Source organism: Lontra canadensis, unplaced genomic scaffold (genome assembly GCF_010015895.1).
Source record: "Lontra canadensis isolate GAN:19392208 unplaced genomic scaffold, GSC_riverotter_1.0 scaffold9, whole genome shotgun sequence".
Classification (NCBI taxonomy): Eukaryota; Metazoa; Chordata; class Mammalia; order Carnivora; family Mustelidae; genus Lontra; species Lontra canadensis.
The window spans coordinates 11,007,590-11,027,095 of NW_022631003.1; the positions used below are offsets into that span (position 1 = coordinate 11,007,590).

At 43.9% G+C, this 19,506-nt stretch overlaps 1 protein-coding gene across 2 annotated transcripts in view; it reads left to right on the forward strand.

Annotated features, from left to right (window-relative positions):
• The window catches only part of PTPRB (protein tyrosine phosphatase receptor type B), a 109,709-nt gene extending 90,765 nt beyond the window's left edge, over window positions 1-18,944 (forward strand). For both annotated transcript variants that reach the window (XM_032854802.1, XM_032854803.1), the window contains 12 exons: window positions 2,374-2,473; window positions 3,261-3,344; window positions 3,448-3,465; window positions 3,579-3,660; window positions 4,268-4,358; window positions 5,034-5,110; window positions 6,787-6,921; window positions 7,878-8,000; window positions 8,187-8,350; window positions 10,034-10,169; window positions 16,545-16,665; window positions 18,872-18,944. In XM_032854802.1, the coding sequence (XP_032710693.1) occupies window positions 2,374-2,473; window positions 3,261-3,344; window positions 3,448-3,465; window positions 3,579-3,660; window positions 4,268-4,358; window positions 5,034-5,110; window positions 6,787-6,921; window positions 7,878-8,000; window positions 8,187-8,350; window positions 10,034-10,169; window positions 16,545-16,665; window positions 18,872-18,894 (1,154 nt within the window). In that variant the 3' untranslated portion in view covers window positions 18,895-18,944. The remainder of the gene's footprint in view (window positions 1-2,373; window positions 2,474-3,260; window positions 3,345-3,447; window positions 3,466-3,578; window positions 3,661-4,267; window positions 4,359-5,033; window positions 5,111-6,786; window positions 6,922-7,877; window positions 8,001-8,186; window positions 8,351-10,033; window positions 10,170-16,544; window positions 16,666-18,871) is intronic.
• The last annotated feature ends 562 nt before the right edge of the window (window positions 18,945-19,506 follow it).

Here is a 19,506-nt window from a genome sequence, read left to right on the forward strand (position 1 = left end):
TACACCATAAAAAAAATGTTAACTTAAAAGCCTTTACATAAATTTACAAAAGAAACTTCTCTAACCTGAGGAATAGCAGTAGCTAATATTTACTACATGAAATAGTTTATCCAGTGAAGACATGAAATACTTTATCCGATCTTCACTCTAACCTTCTGAGGTAGAGACTATCACCATCCCCCATTTGAAAGGTGAAGACCTGGGACACCAAGAGGTTTAAGTAACTTGCCCAGGATAGTAGAGCTGAATTCTGGCATTTTCTGCTGGAACTCTTAACCTCCGTACCGCATTGCCTCAGAATACTCCCCTCACGCTGAGAATAGCGTCATGTGTCAGCACATTGTTCCTTGACCGGCATTGGTCCCAGCCTTTCCCAAGAGCCAGGGGTTCTACAATGCTTGGTCTCAGGAAGTTCTTCTTCATAGCTAAAACAGTCTCTCATGCTGCATGACAAAAGATGACTCAGCCTCACAAACACTCCCATCTATTTATGCCAAATATAGGGATAATCTCCCACTTTTCAAACCAAAAAGGGATCAGAACACAGTTAAGAGGATTTAGATGTGTTGGCTTATAATTTAATGTTAAGCAGGGGCATTGTAAACACAATTCTTTCCTATTTTGAAAACAATAAAAATTGCCTGCAGTTCAGCAAAGGCAGGTAGTAAACATATGCCCAAAAAAGAATATTAACCACGTTAAAAGAAAAATGATCGTGGTGATTTAATGAGGCTTGAAAAGCAACACTGAATAAACAAATCCAAGGGCTTAAAGTGCAAGTTCAACAATGGGCTATTCCATAGACCTAAATGTAAGAACTAAATAATACAACTTTTAAAAGAAAACGTAGGAGGGAAACTCTATGACCTTGGATTAGGAAATGATTTTCTCGATATGACAGCAATAGCACATGCAACAGAAGGGGAGAAAAGCCAGATAAATGGGACTTGATCAAAATTTGTGCTTCAAAGGAGACCATGGGGGAACTATTTGCAAATTAATATCTGATAAGGGTTGTGTGTCCCCCATACGTAAAGAACTATTACTTTACAGCTCAATAATGCAAAGGATGTGAGTAGACGTTTCACTGGAGAAGATACACACACGGCCAATAAGCACATGACAAGATGCTGAACATCATTAGTCATTAGGGGAAATGAGGATGGAACCCAGTACAACACCACTTCACACCCCCTTGAATAGCTGTGATCGAAGGACAATGACCAGTGTTAGCGAGGATATGGAGACATTGGAACCCTCCTACATTGCTTTTGAGAAAGTAAAATGGTTTAGTTGCCTGGGAAAACATTTCTGCAGTTCCTCAAAATGTTAAACCTAGAGTTAACATCTATCTAAATCAGCAACTCCACTCCTAATTTTATACCTAAGAGAAATGAAAACATGTGCCCACACAGAAACTTCCACACAGACGTTCTTAGCCACATTGTTCATAATAACCCCAAATGGAGATAATCCAAATGTCCATCAGTGGATGAATGGACAAATAGTATGTGATCTATTCCGTACAAGGAGCTATTTATTATTCGCCTATAAAAAAGAATTGAAATACTGAGACATGCTACAACATGGATGAACTTTGTAAACATTACGCTGAGTAAAAGAAGCCAGAGACAAAAGACCACGTATTTCTGATTCAATTTATACAAAAGGTCCAGAATGGGCAAATCTTTGAAGACAAAGTAGATTCATGGTTGCCAGGGGCTGGGAAAGAATGGAGAAGGACAGCTAAGAGGTACTGGGTTTCTTTTGAGGGGTGGTGACAATATTACAAAATTGAATGTGGTTGTGTTTGTTAAACTCTGTATCAAAAATCAGCAAATTATACAATTTAAATGGGTGAATTGAATGGTACTCGAATTATATTTCAATAAAGCTGTTTTAAAAATAAGCTACTCTTACTTATTTACAAACTCCAAGAGGTAGTGTCATACTAGATAATAAAATGAAACTTCCTTAAAATAGCTCTCCGTCACTCACTGGACTTGCCCAAGTCCCTGATGCTATTATCCGTGTTTCATTCAAATGAAATACCATTTTGATTTTGGTGGCAAGATCTGCTGGCCTTTGTCTCAAGCACCCTAAACCTTACCTACAAGCCCCAGTGAGCATAAAATCCTTTTATAGGCAGAACGCCATTAACTTCCAAAGTGTAAGGATGGACCTGCGGTTACAGCGTCCCCTCTTCCTGGCTGTGTACCCCTACCAGCAGATAGTAAAGACCTCAGCGTGGGCGTTGTTCAGATTTTTCTGTAATAATGTTCCTAGGGAGATAAGGTTTCAGCAGTTCTCTTCCTGGTTCTTTAGCACTGATTTTCCTGCCTGGGTTTGCTATTTCCTTCTGGATTCTTGTAGAGCCTTTGTTTGGAGTTATTGAAGGTGTGAGTGCTGGTCTGTTCTTAATTGGCATGCTGGTGGCCGTGGTTGCCTTATTCATCTGCAGACAGAAAGCCAGGTAAGTACAAAGATTCCTTTACCGATTGGGCTCCCAACTTTGAAGGCACAATTGAAAATGCCCTTGCCTGAAAATTAAGAAGGGAAGGCAATTTCATTTCTCCAGGTTAAATCACCTTTGTTTCTCAAGAGAAACAAGTCAGACCCTCCAACCATGACTGGCTTTTTTCAGCCTCGCTACATTCCCCATTGATGAATTTTGCCCTCACCAAATGACTGAGGGGGGCCATCTGTAGCTTCATTTGAAAGTGAAATAACTCCTTTTGCTCGAGAAGACGGAGATGTCTGTGAATTGTGCACCCAAGTGCTTTTCTGGAAAATGCTGAGAAGTATGGTTGACATCACCATCTCATGGTCATGTTTGCCATGCTAATTTAAGAAGGGACCGAAAAGAACCAAATAGCATGTGGCCCCAAAGCCACGCCCCCTCCTCTTAGGGAATTTATTTGGCACATTGTCCTCCCTCTCGCAGTCATGTCTTGCATCTAAGGTTTACTGGGGGTTTTTTTAAGGAAAGTTTTATTGAGAGTGTGGGAAGTGATTATGACCTGTAGCCAAAAACCAGAAGACAAATCTCCAGCTATTGCAGAGATCCGTTTCTGAGTGGGAAAGATCTATTTCTTCTTTATGTTCTTCCTCCCCTCAAAGAGACGTTGGCTGAGTGTAAATCTACATGAATACTGAAAAATCCATATTTGCACAGACATGCACAGCCTCACCATAAATGGAAAAATTTGTTTAAGTCAGGTTTCGTAATCAGAATATAAATCCTCTCCCTTATGTCGCAGCCATGGTCGAGAAAGGCCCTCTGCCCGCCTGAGCATTCGCCGGGATCGACCATTATCTGTCCACTTGAACCTGGGCCAGAAAGGGTGAGCACCACATTTTCCTTCACATAAATGTATTGAAAGATGAGCTGATTGTCTTATGTGAGATTTGCTAACGAGATCTTTCTTCTTTTGGCGTCCTTCACAGTAACCGGAAAACATCTTGGTAAGAGCGAGAACTCATTACTGTATTATCTGCTTTTGAAATACAACTTGGACTGGGTATGACAGTGTCCCTTTTCATCAGTAATTTTTTTTCTATTATATTTTTAACTATAGCCCAATAAAAGTAAATCAGTTTGAAGGGCACTTCATGAAGCTGCAGGCTGATTCCAACTACCTTCTGTCCAAGGAGTACGAGGTACGACTCAGACTCAGGGATGCCTTAGCTGTTCTAGTCTCTAGCAGAACTTCCCTCCCAACCTCTCCTGTGGAGGCACAGGCTGATCGGGCTGAGGAGTTCAGATGACGTGTAGGACCTCAGCTGAGCGCTCTTTTATGTCTGAATCCGTTCCCTGCGGGATATGCCACCTGGTCTCAGAGGCCAGTCTGCTCTCCAGAATAGCAAAGCCAGGAAAGTACTGCTTGGATAAGACGTTAAGAAAGAATGAACAAACCTTGAATGTAAACCTAATTCTGTCAGTTATTTAACCTGACATTTGGCTTGACTGGGAGACGAGGTGGTTTGGTGACAAGTGTCTATGCTTTGGGTTTGACTCCCAACTTTGCTACCTGTGTGACCTGGGGAAAGGGAGTTATCTGGTCTGAGCCTCATCTGTAAAATGGAGGGGAGGATACCTCCTCTGAGGCTGCTGGGGGAATCAGAGCGAATGCACGTCCAGTATGAAGCATTCCATAAACAGTCGCTACTGTGACATATTCTTAGATTGTTAGGTATCTCAAGGACTGTATGATTGCCTTATTTGATTTCATATTCTCCATTTGCAAACTTCTCTTGGACCTAATAGGACTTGAAAGACGTGGGTCGAAACCAACCATGTGACATTGCACTCTTGCCGGAGAACAGAGGGAAAAATCGATACAACAATATATTGCCCTGTGAGTTTTGTGTGGAAATTTGTAATACCGTCTTCCTCCAGCCATGTCTTCTCTTTCCCAGAAATAAAATGGGGCTACAGGAATGTGATATAGCTGGACATGGAAGAGCTGAGGCTCTGAATGCCTTTTAAAAGGAACGTTATCGCTCTTCCCTCCCGTGGGGTCACAACGAGCTTGAATTCTGGTTAGGAGACGCCTCTCATGCTGTTGACAGTTCATCATGTGGTCTAACTTCTCCTCAGAGGCTGAGGGGCTGTCACAGGCTTAATAGCCAAGGCCAATGTGCGTTTCTTTATAAAGTCCCCAGTTAGGGATTATTGTATATTTTTACTCTCCTGACCTGATCGGGCGAAGCAACGGAAGAAAGTTGTTCTGGATTTTTCGTTCAGACTACAAGAGGGAGCTGGTTGCTCCATTGGGCAAATGGTATAGCACTATGAAGGAAAGCACGGAGGGGGCCTCAAAGAGCATTTGGCTTCTTTGTTCACCCAGTGTGACCCGGGCAAGCCAGTTATCCTATCCAAACCTCATCTGCAAAATGGAGAGGAGACTACCTCCCCGTGGGGCGTTTTGGGGGTCAGCGCTAATGCACGTCAAATACCAAGCATTCCATCAACAATAGGAAAATCCTCCCAGGACCCAGTGACAAATGTCTCTCAATCAACTTCCTTCCAGATGATGCCTCTCGAGTGAAGCTGTCCAATGTCGATGATGACCCATGCTCAGACTACATCAACGCCAGCTACATCCCTGTAAGTGAACCATTAACCCACAGCCTGGGGTAAAGCTTTGACGGGTGGCAAGCCTAAAAGACACCTTTCCTCCCACGTGCTCCCACTGTTTCAGGTCTGGAAGCATACTGATTTTAGAAAACCATGTCTGATTGCCATAAAACCCAGGATGTGCAATTCCATCCCTGCCAGGGCCCATTTTCACAATGGCTGTAGTGAGACAGGATTGAGCCCAGGCGGTACAGTGAAAGGTGGTTTTTTTCTCTCTGCAGCCCAGAGCTAAGATTAGAGCTCCCTAAGGGAGCTCCCTAAGGAAGCTCCATTGCTCACGCTGCCTAGCGAGCCGAACTGATTCGATGTTATTTGGAATTTTGAAAACCAAAGACACAACTCAAAGGCAGGCTCAGATTCTGGGCTAGATCCTGCCAGCTTCCTACAGCATGCTACAGTGGAGAAGGCTTTAAGGCCAGAGAGCTCCAGCTTTGAATGCCCTCCCTTTCCCTTGCGGACACTGTGACCTTGGGCAAGTTTTGTCACCTCCTGGGGCCTCTATTTTCTTATCCAAAAAATGGGGATGATATTTACCTCAAATAGTCAGTCATTCATTCACTCAGTAAATGGTATCTAGTTAAGTAATAACTAGACAGTCAGAGATGCCTCAGCAGGGGCGGGGCATCAGGAAAGGACGAGGTGACACCACGGGAAACAGGCTGGAGAGATGTCTTCTCCAGCACTAATAAACATCTGCACCACGTGGGATCTTGTTCAAATGCAGATTCTGATTCAGCGGGGCTGGGGAGGACCGGGATTCTGCCTTTCTCAGAAGCTCCCAGGTCATTGCAGTGCTGCTGGTCTGAGGACCTCCCTCCAAGAAGCAAGAGGGTAGGGCTGCTAGGGGAGTTTCTGGGAGGAGACCCCCAGCGTCCAGCAGGGTGGAGAATAAAGGAAGGCTCAGCAGAGCAGGCAATGTGCTAAGATGTGGAGGATAAAGACGGATGGCCTGGCCAGATGAGATGCAAGGTTTGGGTGGGCGGGCGTGGGGGTGGCAGAGGTGACACAATGCAGGGGCCCTGAGGAGAGGCAAGGAGATAAGGAACTTCAGCTCAGAGCTGCGAGTCATTCTGTCTTGCCGGGGTGCAGAATAAGGGGGCGAAAATAGCCTACTCTTAGAGTTGTGGTTCAGATTAAGTAAGACCTGTGAAAGTCTGACCCACGGCATGTTATGGGTAGATGCTCGATAACCCGTGGTTTCCCTTCCCTGAAGTTTCCCTTGCACCACGTCTCTTTTACCAGCACTCTAATGTCCATTATCCAAAATGACGAAAACTGTTCTGCGTTGAATAGGGGAAGAGCCTGAGGAATTCAGTCCCTCAGAGTCTGCACACACACACACACACACACACACACACACACACACCCAGCAAGAGTGAAACATTCTCTAGATTATTGCCGAGTCCTCTATTGCCATTTAGAATAGACCCAGCCTAATAAGTGGGAAGTTGGTTCTTAACAATAGTGCAGTGTTCTGGCCTTTGTCCTTCCTGCTCCCAAGCCTTGACACTTGGGTTAGTATCTTTTTCTCCAGTCACAGATCTGGCAAAGACCTATATATCATCTAATCTGCGGAGATGACCCTCTGTTTATAGTTCTGACGAGGCCCATTGTTTCTGGCTCTCCATATTGTAAATTCATCACAGGGCAACAACTTCAGAAGAGAGTACATTGCTACTCAGGGACCTCTTCCTGGCACCAAGGATGACTTCTGGAAGATGGCGTGGGAACAGAATGTTCACAACATCGTCATGGTGACCCAGTGTGTGGAGAAGGGCCGAGTGAGTAAACTGTCTTCCTGCCTTCCGAAGCTTTCCTAGTGCCGCCACCAGGGTGGAATCCTATGCCACCATCTGAAGCTAAACCCCACAGAGGCCAAGGAGGGTCATGTGGGAATGTCACTCGTGAATTAAGCCACTCGGTTATGAGAGGCTTACATGGGGGATGCCCACTTCTGATTCGGGGTCTGAAGTTTCAGTCAGACTGGTATCATCAAAAGTGCTCATGATTCGGGAAGACTAAGTGGCCCTTGTCTGTTCCATCCTTTGGTGTATGGCTTGCCAGAGGCACTGGTCCTGCCCCTACTTGTAGGAAAGAAGCTGACTCTAGGCTCTGTCTGCAGACCTGAAGTGAAATAGTTCTCTGGACAAATCAAGCAAACCTTGTATACTGCACTCACAAACCTATACCTCGTCTGGTTATTTGGAGGATTAAAAAAGCGATGACATATAAAATGCCCAGTATCTGTTTCATAATTCTCTCTCCTGGCTTCCTACATGTAAGTTGGAGCCCAGCTAAATGTTCTGACATTTCAGAGATCCCGGGGTATGTGGCCCTTGGTCCAGGTTAGGACAGTGATATTAAATATAAACCAAAAGGGGCCAGGAAGACTTGGCCTTCCTCTGCCCAGCTAGACCTTTCTTCAGAAAGAACCACTGGAACATACGGGTTAGGAGAGGTGGGACTGAGATGCTGAGGAATCAACAAAAAGCTCAGGCGTTGGAACTCCATGCCCCAGAGAGGGAGGTGAACCCAGAGGTTGGGGCTCGGCTCTCCCGCGCAGCAGCTGGGTGGCTGCGGCACGGACCCTGAGCACACTGCGGCGGAGCCGCGGGCCCATGCTTTAGCGGGTGACCCCAGATCCCAGGTCGGGAAGACGTTTCCAGGAGGAAACGTCCAGGTTCATAGGGGAGTCATGTGTCCGGACTCACGTCTTTTCCCTTCTGCCTTCCTGTAGGTGAAGTGTGACCATTACTGGCCAGCAGACCAGGATTCCCTCTACTACGGGGACCTCATCCTGCAGATGCTCTCGGAGTCGGTGCTACCTGAGTGGACCATCCGGGAATTTAGGATATGCAGCGTACGTTTGTCTCTTTGAGGTCGCTAAACGCCCCAGCTTGGAGGGCAGCAGGACACCTCTGACCCCCCCTCCTAGCTGCCTCCTGCCCCGTAGTTTCAGCTCCCAGGAACTGCTGCCTGGTCTCAGTGGTCCGACCGGAAGGTTGGCCTCGGCTCCTTCCCCTGATCCTCGTCTCTGCTCTTACAGGAGGAACAGCTCGACGCGCACAGACTCATCCGCCACTTTCACTACACGGTGTGGCCAGACCACGGGGTCCCAGAGACCACCCAGTCCCTGATCCAGTTTGTGAGAACCGTCAGGGACTACATCAGCAGGAGCCCCGGCGCCGGGCCCACCGTCGTGCACTGCAGGTACTGGACGACGAGGAGCCAGTGACAGCGGGGCGCTGGAGGGTGTGTCTGCGCCAACCAGCCTGCCTGGAGATACTATTAGGCCCTCTTCTCTCTTCTTCTTTGCTTTTTTCACCTTCCACGCCTCTCTCACCCTCACTCTCCAGCCCTCTTTCTCTCCCCCTTGCTCTTTTTGCTACTGTACAAAATGCAAAGTCCCTAAGTGCATGACTCCCCATGCAAGTTCCCAGAAACCACGCTCGTGCTCTCGGAGAACCTGCGTGTTCTCGCCTCTTGCCGTTCTTACTCCTCGGAGTGGCCTAAGCTCTCTCTTCCGCCCACATAAGCCCAAAGCATCCTTCCGGATCTCTGCTCTAGACCTCCCTTTCTGGTCCAGTAGCACTCGCCATCTGTAGCCCCCAGTTTTGCTCTTAAATTTCCCTTCTCTCTTGACTTCTCTTTGCTTTAGACTGCATGTCCACAAAATCAGCCTAACAAGCAATCCCTCTCTCTTCCCCTCCGGGGAGCCTGGTGTTTAGCTAATTAATGTTTGCAGCAACACTTTGATAGCCCTAGCTGAATGGCACTAAGAAATAAAGGGCACGGAGTTGCTCCGGTAAGAGAAATGTCAGATGCCCTCGTTTTCTCCCAATCAGCCCAGCACCCTAGGAGCCTGGCTTTTATGTGTCACTGGAACCCTGATGCTTTTAATGGGAATGCGAGGCACGTGAGAGGGCTTTCTGAGGAGTGGCCGGTGTTTCTGCCCATACCCCTGGAGAACTGTTCTCCTCTACCTTGTACGTCAATGCATCACAAATCCCCAGGCTATACAGGCCCCTTTGGAAGCCATTCAGTCATCCCTGCGGATGCTGAAGGTGTTCGCACCCTAGGATCCAACAGTTCTGCTTCTAGACCTCCACCCTAGAGAAATCCCCACACTTGTACACAAGGAGGCTCAGTGCAACACAGTCTTTCTAAGAGAGTAACTAAAAATGATCTCATTATTGGGGCACCTGGGTGGCTTGATTTGCTAAGCGTCGACCCTTGGTTTCCGCTGGGGTCATGTTCTCGGGGCATGAGAGCCAACCCTGCATCGTCTCCATGCTCAGCTTGGAGGCTGCTTGAGATTTGCTCTCTCCCTCTCCCTCTGCCCCTCCTCCTGCTCCCTCTCTCTCTGTCTCAAGTAAATCTTTTTTAAGAATCATCTTCTTGTCATCAGTAGAGACTAGATCAGCCAGGGATGGATTGGCAGCGGCATGTGAACTCTAGAGAAGCTAAAAGAAAGTGGATCTGCCTGTAACAACAGGGATAGAGCTCAAACACCACACTCAGTAAAAAAATAAAGTCAGCAAAAGGATATATAAAATATGTGACCATTTCAGTCAATTTTTGAACCCCATAAAATGAATATATTGTTTATGACTTTACATGTAACCAGGAAAAGTATACAACATGCATGGAAATGACACACGCTGCAGGCACAGCAGCACTTATCCCTGGTAACGTGGTGGAGGTGGAGGAAGGAAGGAGAAAGAGATGAAACCTGGGGCTTTTCTTTGAGAGAGCTCATTGAGAGAAAGAAGGATTCCTATATTCTCCAGTAACTTGGGAGGGAAAAGAAAGATGATCCTGGAGTCTCAGGATGCGATCCTGAAATGCCAGTTTAATGGAAAAGTTTCAGTCTTCCTTTGTTCTCTCTCCTAGTGCCGGTGTGGGTAGGACTGGAACCTTCATCGCGTTGGACCGAATCCTCCAGCAATTGGACTCCAAAGACTCTGTGGACATTTATGGAGCCGTGAACGACCTAAGACTTCACAGGGTTCACATGGTCCAGACTGAGGTAAGAGTTACAGCCTGAAGGACACCAGCCACCCTCCCTGTCTCTCTCCCCCAAAATGTCCCAAGCTTTCATCTGACAAGGGTAAAGAACTATGACTCATTAGGAAGAGAAAGAGAACTGAATATAGGCATTCTGTAGGACCTGTTATTTTAAAACAAATTTCAGTGACCTTGAGGTACCTGGTGTACCTTTACCCTCTACTGAGCTGGTTGCCCATCTTCTTTAGGTGGGTAGGAGACAAGATGGATAATTTTTAAATCAATGTGTGGTACGTGGGGGAAGGGCCAGGACAGTCCATCTTAAAGATCATTTTAAGACAGGCTGGTGTGGGGCACCTGGGTGGCTCAGTTGGTTAAGCAACTGCTTTAGGCTCAGGTCATGATCCTGGGGTCCTGGAATCGAGCCTCGTGTTGGGCTCCCTGCTCAGTGGGGAGCCTGTTTCTCCCTCTCCCTCTGCTGCCCTGCCTGCTTGTGCTATCTCGTTCTCTCTGTCAAATAAATAAATAACATCTTAAAAAAAAAAAAAAAGGCAGGCTAGTGTGTGAGCACACTACAGTGCTCCAGACCTCCCTTACCTGCGCACCCATCTCTGGAGATCCCAGGCAAGTGCACACTGGTCCCAAAGGATAAACACTTCCTTGGTCCTTTGACATTTGCAGGGCATTTTTAAACATGTTATTTCATTAAATTCGTAAAAACCAAAGAAGAGAGGTAACATTTTACATTTCCGGGCTACAGAACTGAGGTACAGAGGCTAAAGACCTTTGCACAGCTCTGAAGTGGCCAAGCTGGGGCTTGAACCTGTTTGAGAGAATCCTAAGCCCTTAGCCCCACACGGGCCAAGCCTGTTGCTCCCCCACATAGTTGCCTTACAAGACTCAAGTTCTCTTACCCTTGTGTTTGCCAAGTAACTCTGCAAAGTCCTCTATGCATTGGGAAAAAAAAAAAAATTCCCATGGTCAAAAAGGTGAAAACCCCTATGGAAAAACCCATATCCTCTTACTGATGCAGTACGCAGGAAAACTGGGGAGGTGGTGTGTTCCACAAAACAGGGACATCTGGCAGCAAAGGCTCCCTGTGAGCTTTGCTGAACCCACTATTCCCCAAATGACCTTGACCACTGGATTCTTTTCTTGTGCAGCACATATTAATATCCTGCCGATCTCATATTCTCTAATACGTTTGGAAAAATACTGGCATCATGGCTTCCTGTAGGCAGTGGCCACACCTGGGACCCTCTGTCACCACCATTGTCCTAAGCTGGGAGTACTTTCCTTATAACCATGACTACACTATACTTTTCATATTTTACTATGGAATTTTTTTAATACATAAAACTAGGGAAAGTGGTATACTGAATTTCCATACACCTAAACACCAGCTCCTACAACTATCAATATTCTGTGTTTTTTTTTTTTCATCTAAATCCCATATACACTATTCCCCTACCTCATGACCTTATTGGAAAAATTTAAAGCAAATCCTCCTTATCAAACCATTTAATCCTTCAATGCTGTGTATGCAGAAATTTTACAGATAAGGACCCTTTAAAGATTGTGATCAGAATACCATTATCACACCTAACAGTTTTAACCATAATCCCTTAATATCCTCTCACATCCAGGCAGTGTTTAAATATCCCTAATTATTTCAAAATTACTTTTTACACTTAATTTCCATAGAATCCAAACAAAGTCCACACACTGCATTTGGTCGAAGTCTCTTTTAAATTTCTTTGAAATCTCTAGACACCCTCCCCTGTTTTCCAAGCTAGTTATTTGTTAAAGACACCAACTCATTTGTTCCATAGATTTTCCCACATCCTGGATTTGACTGCTTTTCATGGTATTAATATCTTCCTCTATTCCCTGCAATTTTTGTCAGTAGGTCATTAGATCTAGAGGTTCCCTTAAACTCAAGTTTCTTTACGGTTCTAAGTACTTCCTGATGCATCGCGACAGGGGAGCACTTCCTGTCTGTGTCTTTTAGCTGATGAAATTGACAATGACCATCCACTGTAAATTTCTCGTTAGCTTTTCCCTTAAACAGCTACCCCAGCTGTTGACCCGAAGACAGCTGTCTAGCTCTGTCATTTCATATGGGGATGCAGAGTTATATCACGGTATCATAATTGTTATCCTGCATCTTTCTCCACAAGACTGCCAGTTCCAAGAGGGTGGGAATTTATTTTCCTTCTCTCCATTTGCAGTTTTTTTTCACCTGTTAAATGAATGAACAAATAGCCTACAATTGTGTTGCTAAAAAGTCAAGATTCGTGTTTCATTATGTATTGTCATATTTACAAACTCAAACCATATTTAATTTGTAATTTGGGGAAGGGGAGATTATCACATTGTAGGTGGTCTTGCGGAATGTGTGCGTCTGTGTGTGTGTGTGTGTTTGTGTGTGTGTGTGATGGTCAGGGGCATCTTGGGTCATGTGTTATTTGCATACATCTGCCCAGAACTCCGGAGATGCCCTGAAGCAAAGAGCAGGCACTCTTATTATAGATACCACTGGCAGGTTTCCGGCGCAGGGGTATCCTAATGTGCCATAGCTCTTCCTCCTTCTTGGATATATCTCCTTCTTTCCACCACTCCCTTCTCCTCCTAACCTCTGAAGGATTCTCTGCTGTTGTTCCTCAGCTTACGCTTTTAATGTTTGAGTTCCCCAAGGTTCTATGCTCAAGATGCTACTCTTTCTTCCCTCGACCTTCATTCTTTCTCATGTCCCATGGCTTGAAGAACCACATACGTGCTCCTGTTTCCCAAATCTCATTCTCCTTTTCCAGCAATGACCTAAGTACCTGCCTACCAAACAGTTGCACCTGGAAGCCTTACAGTTGTCTCAAACTCAAAAAAACTCAAAACTGAACTCCTTATCGGTCTTTAAACAAACAATAACAAAGAAAGCCTCCCTCCCCCTCTTGCTCCTTCCAGTTTCAATAATGGGGTTGCCATCACCTTGCCCTCCATCTGTTTGCCCTAACTAGGATTCTGACTTCTCTTCCCAGGCTTCCCACAGTCCTGTCTGTTGTACCCGCCGTCTTTCTCTTCCTTCTAGTCTCCCACGCAACCGCCATTGGCCTCACTCAGCTGTTTGTCAGTTCTCACTGGGGCCTTCTGTGGTAACCTCCCCTGCTCCCAGCCCCTATCCTAACAAGTCTGTCACCACAGCCATCAACAGTGCTTTTGCTGACTGTGTCAGCTCCTTGCATAAAAAAAATGGCAAGCTCTCCATTGCATTAAAATGAAGTTCAAACTGTCATCCTTGTTGTAAACAGGTCTCTTCATAACCAGGCCCCCAACTTACTTCTCCAGTTTCATATCGTAACACCCCCCCCGTCCATTGTTTTAGGGTCTGCCAAAATTAAGGAAGGTTTCCCTTCAGAGGTCAAAATCAATTTTGATTCTTTTGATCATAATGAAATAAATATTATGAGAAGAGATGTTTGGTCTCTTCTTTTTTTTTTCCCCCCTCTATCAAATGAAATCCCAGATAATATTCAGATATCATCTGTCCTGTTTTAACTCCTTGCCCACAGTGGGCTTCTTCTGGTCTTGGAAGCCCTGGCCCCAGTGCAGATCTGATTTGTTTGGTGCTGGGAGTGAGGGCATAAGGGTATGATCTACCCCTGAACCAAGGGAAGCAAAGAAGGAAAGAGATTCAGACCAACCTGTGTATTACATTTCTGAGTCTATAGGGATAGTCAACTTTAATTTTATTCCACCTTATTTGGGACACAAAGGGTCTTCACAAATTTTAATATATCCAAGAACAAGGATTTCTAAACAAAGAGGCATCAGACGTGGGCTTTTGAAATGTGTCCCTCCTTTTAGCCTGCCTTAGGGGAAATTTGCAGTCTGACTCCCAGGGAGACACTCAGATGAAGCAGTAAGATGTTAAAGAACAAGAGTTGACAGTCACAGTCTGTTCATCTCTTCTGCTTTCTGCAGGAGGAAACAGTGGGATGTGGTAGGAATAAGCTTCTTGGTGCCCGTTTGGAAGATTGTCCTTGGGGTTTCCCATGGCCCATGCATCTTATATTTTAGCTATACTGGACTGCTCACAGTTTCCAGAATAGATGTGCACGTTCATGTTAGTTACATCACTTGGAGTGTCCCACTTCTGGACTCAAATTTTTACCTTTCTCCCTAGTTTGATACTTCTCTCCCCCAAAAATGAAGCTGATGATTTCTTTTTATGTGTGAAGCTTTATACACAATTCTGTCGTACAGTTATCACCTTGTAGATATTTGTTCACATATCTGCTCCTCTGCTAAACTGGAAACTCAGGGACCATAAAAAGCTCGAAGTATAATTTTATAAATACTAGTACTACAAGAGTTGGTGAAATTGAATGGAATTGAGGCTTCACAAGTCAGATAGATAGAGCAAAAAATTATCTTTAATAACCGAAGGTTCATATATAAGACTCTATTTTTCATTAAGAATAAAGTGGGAAGTACATTAACAGTCTGAAAGTTTTAATAGTAATTATTTTCAAAAGGACAGTCTATTGGGAGAAGAAGGATTTATATTTAAGGCTGCTGGAATTAATGAATATTAACTGGCTTCAAAGCCCATAGTGCATCATTGTTGATGAATTTATTAATGAGGCATAGTGTAGATGTAATAGAATTCATTCCCAGTTGAACTTTAAGGTCCCAGAGTAATTTAATGTCCCAGTACAATTGCAGATGTGAATCATGCTTGGGATGGAAGGAACCAGGAAATGTCTGTCTATAATTTGGTAGATTGTTTTCAAGATGGCAAAAAGAAACTGTCTATACTAACAACCATTTTCAGGACAGTATCCTCAAATTTTCAAGATCAAGGTGGCATAAAACACACATTACACTCAGAAATGCATAGAATAGTTAATATTGAAGCAGGCCTCACTTATGATTGATTTATTTCTTAGAAATATCCTAATCTAATGAGTATACTGGGCCTACATTATGAAGTCCGTTTGGTAGATGACCAGACTACCTTCCCATCAGGGGCAATTCCTAGTGTCAACCCATGAAAATAAACACCGGACTACTTCTAAAGTTCATTGGTGAGGGAAGATCTTATAGTCTCACTTTCTATCTCAAACCTTTAAGATACTCTAAGGTTACACATTGATCACCTTGAACACAAGGTCCAGGGATGATTTTTGATACCCATCTAACTGATAGCAACACAGAGTCTCATACCCTTTTGTGGTCAAAGGATGTTAGCTCTAGAAGAGACCTCAGATTTTTTCTAGATCTTTCCCAAGAAGCCTTGTGATTCAGTTTAGACCAGCTGGAGGCAGAAGAAGAGCCCAGTGTCTCTTGCATGCTATTGTGTTTTCTTCCAGCCTCTTCTTTCCCTGGGCTCTGAGCAGTTGCTATGTCACTAAGGGAGGCCAAGCGGTGAGGTCACGGGGACGTTCTTTCCCTTACTAGACAGCTCTGTTGGTAGCAAGGAAGGAAGCTTTTGTCTAAACCTCTATTGTCAAGTGAAGGTTTTTGTGTGTCTTAATGGTCACCAAAACATTGACTCTTCTATCTTTGTTTCTGTCTCAAAAGTAGTTAGTTCCCACATAGTTGACAGGGGTGAGTCTGTTCTCGCTGCATAACCTTCTGTAGTCCTTTGTCCTCAGACAACCTCTTCGAGATTCTTCCTTGTGCCAGTCTCAGATGCGGAGAGAACCAAGAGAGAGAGAGATGCTGACCTTGCCCTCAAAGAACTGACAGTCCAGCTGGGTCTATTGTATACACCTTCTTTTTCTCACCACCACCCCTGCCCCCAAAAGAAAGGGAACAAAGCAGCAGAGTATGCAGCAAAATGATTTTCTCATTCAATATGCAATGAAATTAGGATTCATCTAAGAAATCTGGTATAGTGAAAAGAACATGAATATGCACCCTAGCATCAAATGCTAGGGTCCCATTTCTTGGCTATGTAAGAAGTTACTTAACTTCTCTGAGTCTTCGTTTCTATGGATGGTTATAGCTACTTTATGAGATTGTCAAAATAATCAAATGAGATAATTTATGTCAAAGGCATAGTACAGAGTTTGGCATTCAGTCATCTATTTAATAAATATTTGTGGAGGAATGACTATGTGCCACATATAACTCTAGGCACTCATGAAATATACTCTATAAATATGCATGCACATAAAAAAGAATAAATAAACACCACCTTTCTCCTCATTACCATTATTCTCCTCTTAGTGCTAACAGAAATCACTCTTCTATGTACTAGAAACTGTTCATGAAATGATCAAGAGATTTGCTAACTATATAGAATCCCACCACTCTTGATGCTTTGTGAGAGTCTCCCATCTTTCTTGTGCGGAAGAATTTGCCTTCCTCTCACATGTTTTCTGCTTTTTCATAGTGTCAATACGTATACCTACATCAGTGCGTAAGAGATGTCCTCAGAGCAAGGAAGCTACGGAGTGAACAAGAAAACCCCCTGTTTCCGATCTACGAAAATGTGAATCCAGAGTATCACAGAGGTAGGAGCTTAGTCCACTGACTTACAAGTTCATGTATCAAGATATGATGCATCTAGAAACCACTGATATCCTAAAGTTCTTCCAAAATGCGCCAGCCCTTCCTTCTTCCACCCAAAGGCCCTTAGAGAGTGGCGATGCGGAGGAGAGGCAGAATGGGGAGGGAGCCCCACCACCAAGTACTGACTGCACGTGGAGGTTCTTCCTATCTGGCTGGGGGTGCCCCCTCTTCAGGTTCTGCTTCACATGTCTTTTCTAAGCAGCAAGGCTGTTTGCTGGGGAAGATGCTTTGAATTCACAACTGGGGATTCAGATTGTAAAATCCCTTTGAGAATTTGGCCATATGCATTGAATTCCTCATTATGTTCTTGTCTTGTCACCCAAGTGCTGAAAAAACTTTATTCATGACAATTTTTATAGCTAAAAGTTGAAGTGAAAAAAACCCAAATGTTTAACAGTGGAGGGCTAAGTGTACCATGGTGCATTCATTTAATACAATGCAGTCGTTAAAAATGATATTTATGATGATATTATAACAAGGATATTCTTAGAAATATGTTGAGTTAAAAAAAAAAAAAAGCAGGGGCACATGGGTGGCTCAGTCAGTTAAGTGACCAACTCTTGGTTTTGGTTCAAGTCCTGATCCCCGGGGCGGGGACATCTAGCCCTGCCTCGGGCTCTATGCTCAGTGCAGAGTCTGCTTGAGGTTCTCTCTCCCTCTCCCTCTCCCCCTCCTGCCTGTATTCTTTCTCTCTCTCTAAAATAAATAAATAAATCTTTAAAAAAAATGCTCGCTCGCTCTCTCTCTCTCTGCCCCTCCCCCATCTCTCTCTCTAACAACAACAACAACAAAGAATGTAAAACAAACAGAAACAACACATGGGGGTGGAGGGAAGGACCAGAGAGAAATAAACCACAATAGTAAAATAAAGTTCTCAGAGCAATGAAATAATACATGATTTTTCTTCTGTCTTATGTACTACATTTTCTAGAACAAGCATGTACCATTTTTTTAAACAAAAAAATCAGTGAAACGAATGTATAAACTTTCGAAGGCACTACTTTGATCAGACAATAATTACTTGACAAGTGAAGGTTTTCATGCCTTTTCCCACTCTAAACCATCATTTAGACGTAATTTATTACAAAGGCTAACTGCAAATTTGAAGTTCCCTTGTGTTAGTTATCCATTACCACCCAACAAATTACCCTAACTTAGCAGTTTAGCTCAGCATTTATTATCTCACAGTTTCTGTAGATCAGGTATTTGGCAGGAGCTTAGCTGGGTGGTGTCTGCCAGGGTCACTCATGATACTGTAGTCAAGATGCTGGCCAGGGCTGCAGTCATCTGAAGGCTTGACTGGGGCTGGGAGGTCCACTTCAAGAAGGCACACCCACACGGCTCTTGGTTTAGGTCTCAGTTACTTGCCACATGGACCCATGTCCATCTAAAAATCAGATAATTCTTGAAACATTATTTTGGTTATTTTATCTCCCTTTTTTTTTTCTAATCTCCATTTCTAACTGATCCTCGATTTTCTTTAGTTTCTCTGCACCCTCTGTACATGCCCACCGAGTCAGTATGTTACATAGTTAATAATCTGTGAAGCACATATACGAGAGAGCTTCCATTTAAAGGAGTCTTTGTCAAGTGATAGTTCTCTTGTATTATAAATAATTACCCCCTAATGTATCTGTATAGTAAATTAAGGTTTTTGCATGTCACTTTCTTTAAGAAGCTCCAGGATGGAGGAAGCTCTGGGGGATCTGGGAGGCATCTTTGTCTTGTTATGACTTGTGTGAGAGTCTTTTTTTTTTTTTTTTTTTTTTTTGAGTCATCTTGTGTGCTCCCAAAAGAGCTAGCTATGGTATGGTTAGCTTCAGGTATCTAAAAGTTAGGATTCAGGTCCTAGCTCTGGAACTAACTAGCATTACCAAGTTGTATAACTCTAAGTGAGTTATTCTGCCCCTCTGGGCCCATGGGCTCATCTCTATAACCAGAGAAGAACTAGAATTACTAGCTCCTTCCAATTCTAGGAATCTGTGGTTCTGAATGGAACAACATGGACCCCACAGCAGTGGTCTCACCCTCAACCATATTGAATGTTAGTCATTTCTGCTAGTCTTATCCATTTGTAATCTTCATAAATGGAACAAACAGCTGTGACACACCCAGCTCCATCTCTAACCACAGTGTCCTTCCTTTCAGACCCAGGCTATTCAAGGCATTGAGAATGAGTCTGAAGATCTCTCTCGGATAAAAACTATTCACTGTGTGATTTTAAAAGCAAAACAAAACAAAACAAAACAAAAAACATGCTTCATGCCCTACAGAGGTGCCAGCTATTTCTGTTGATACTATGTATAATTTATTAATCTGAAGAATTTTAAAGAATTTATGTAATTTAAAGGTAACAGATATTATTGTACATAGCTGTATTTTGTAGTTTATTCTGTAAATATGTATTTTTTCATAATGTTTAATATTAAGCTTTATATAATACTATTTTTCCACACTGAAGTGTTCATGGGTTGTTCTACATAAACTAATTCAACCTGTATAACAGGACTATTGGTAAAATATATATAGAAGGGGTTATAGAGGCAAACCCATGGGCCGTGGTTTTGAGCTGTTTTGATATTCACCGGTCAGGATAAAGGCAGGACTGGAGAAAGCATGTAATACAGCTGGCCTTCCTGCATTGCTCTCCTAGGAACCTAGGGATCCAAACATGATCCAAATGCTATTTGGACAAATCTAATTGTCAAGAAAGGATTTGGGGGAGGGGGTTAGGTGGCCCCAAAGCTGAAGTAGGTGGTTATTCCTCAACTACTTCATCTCTC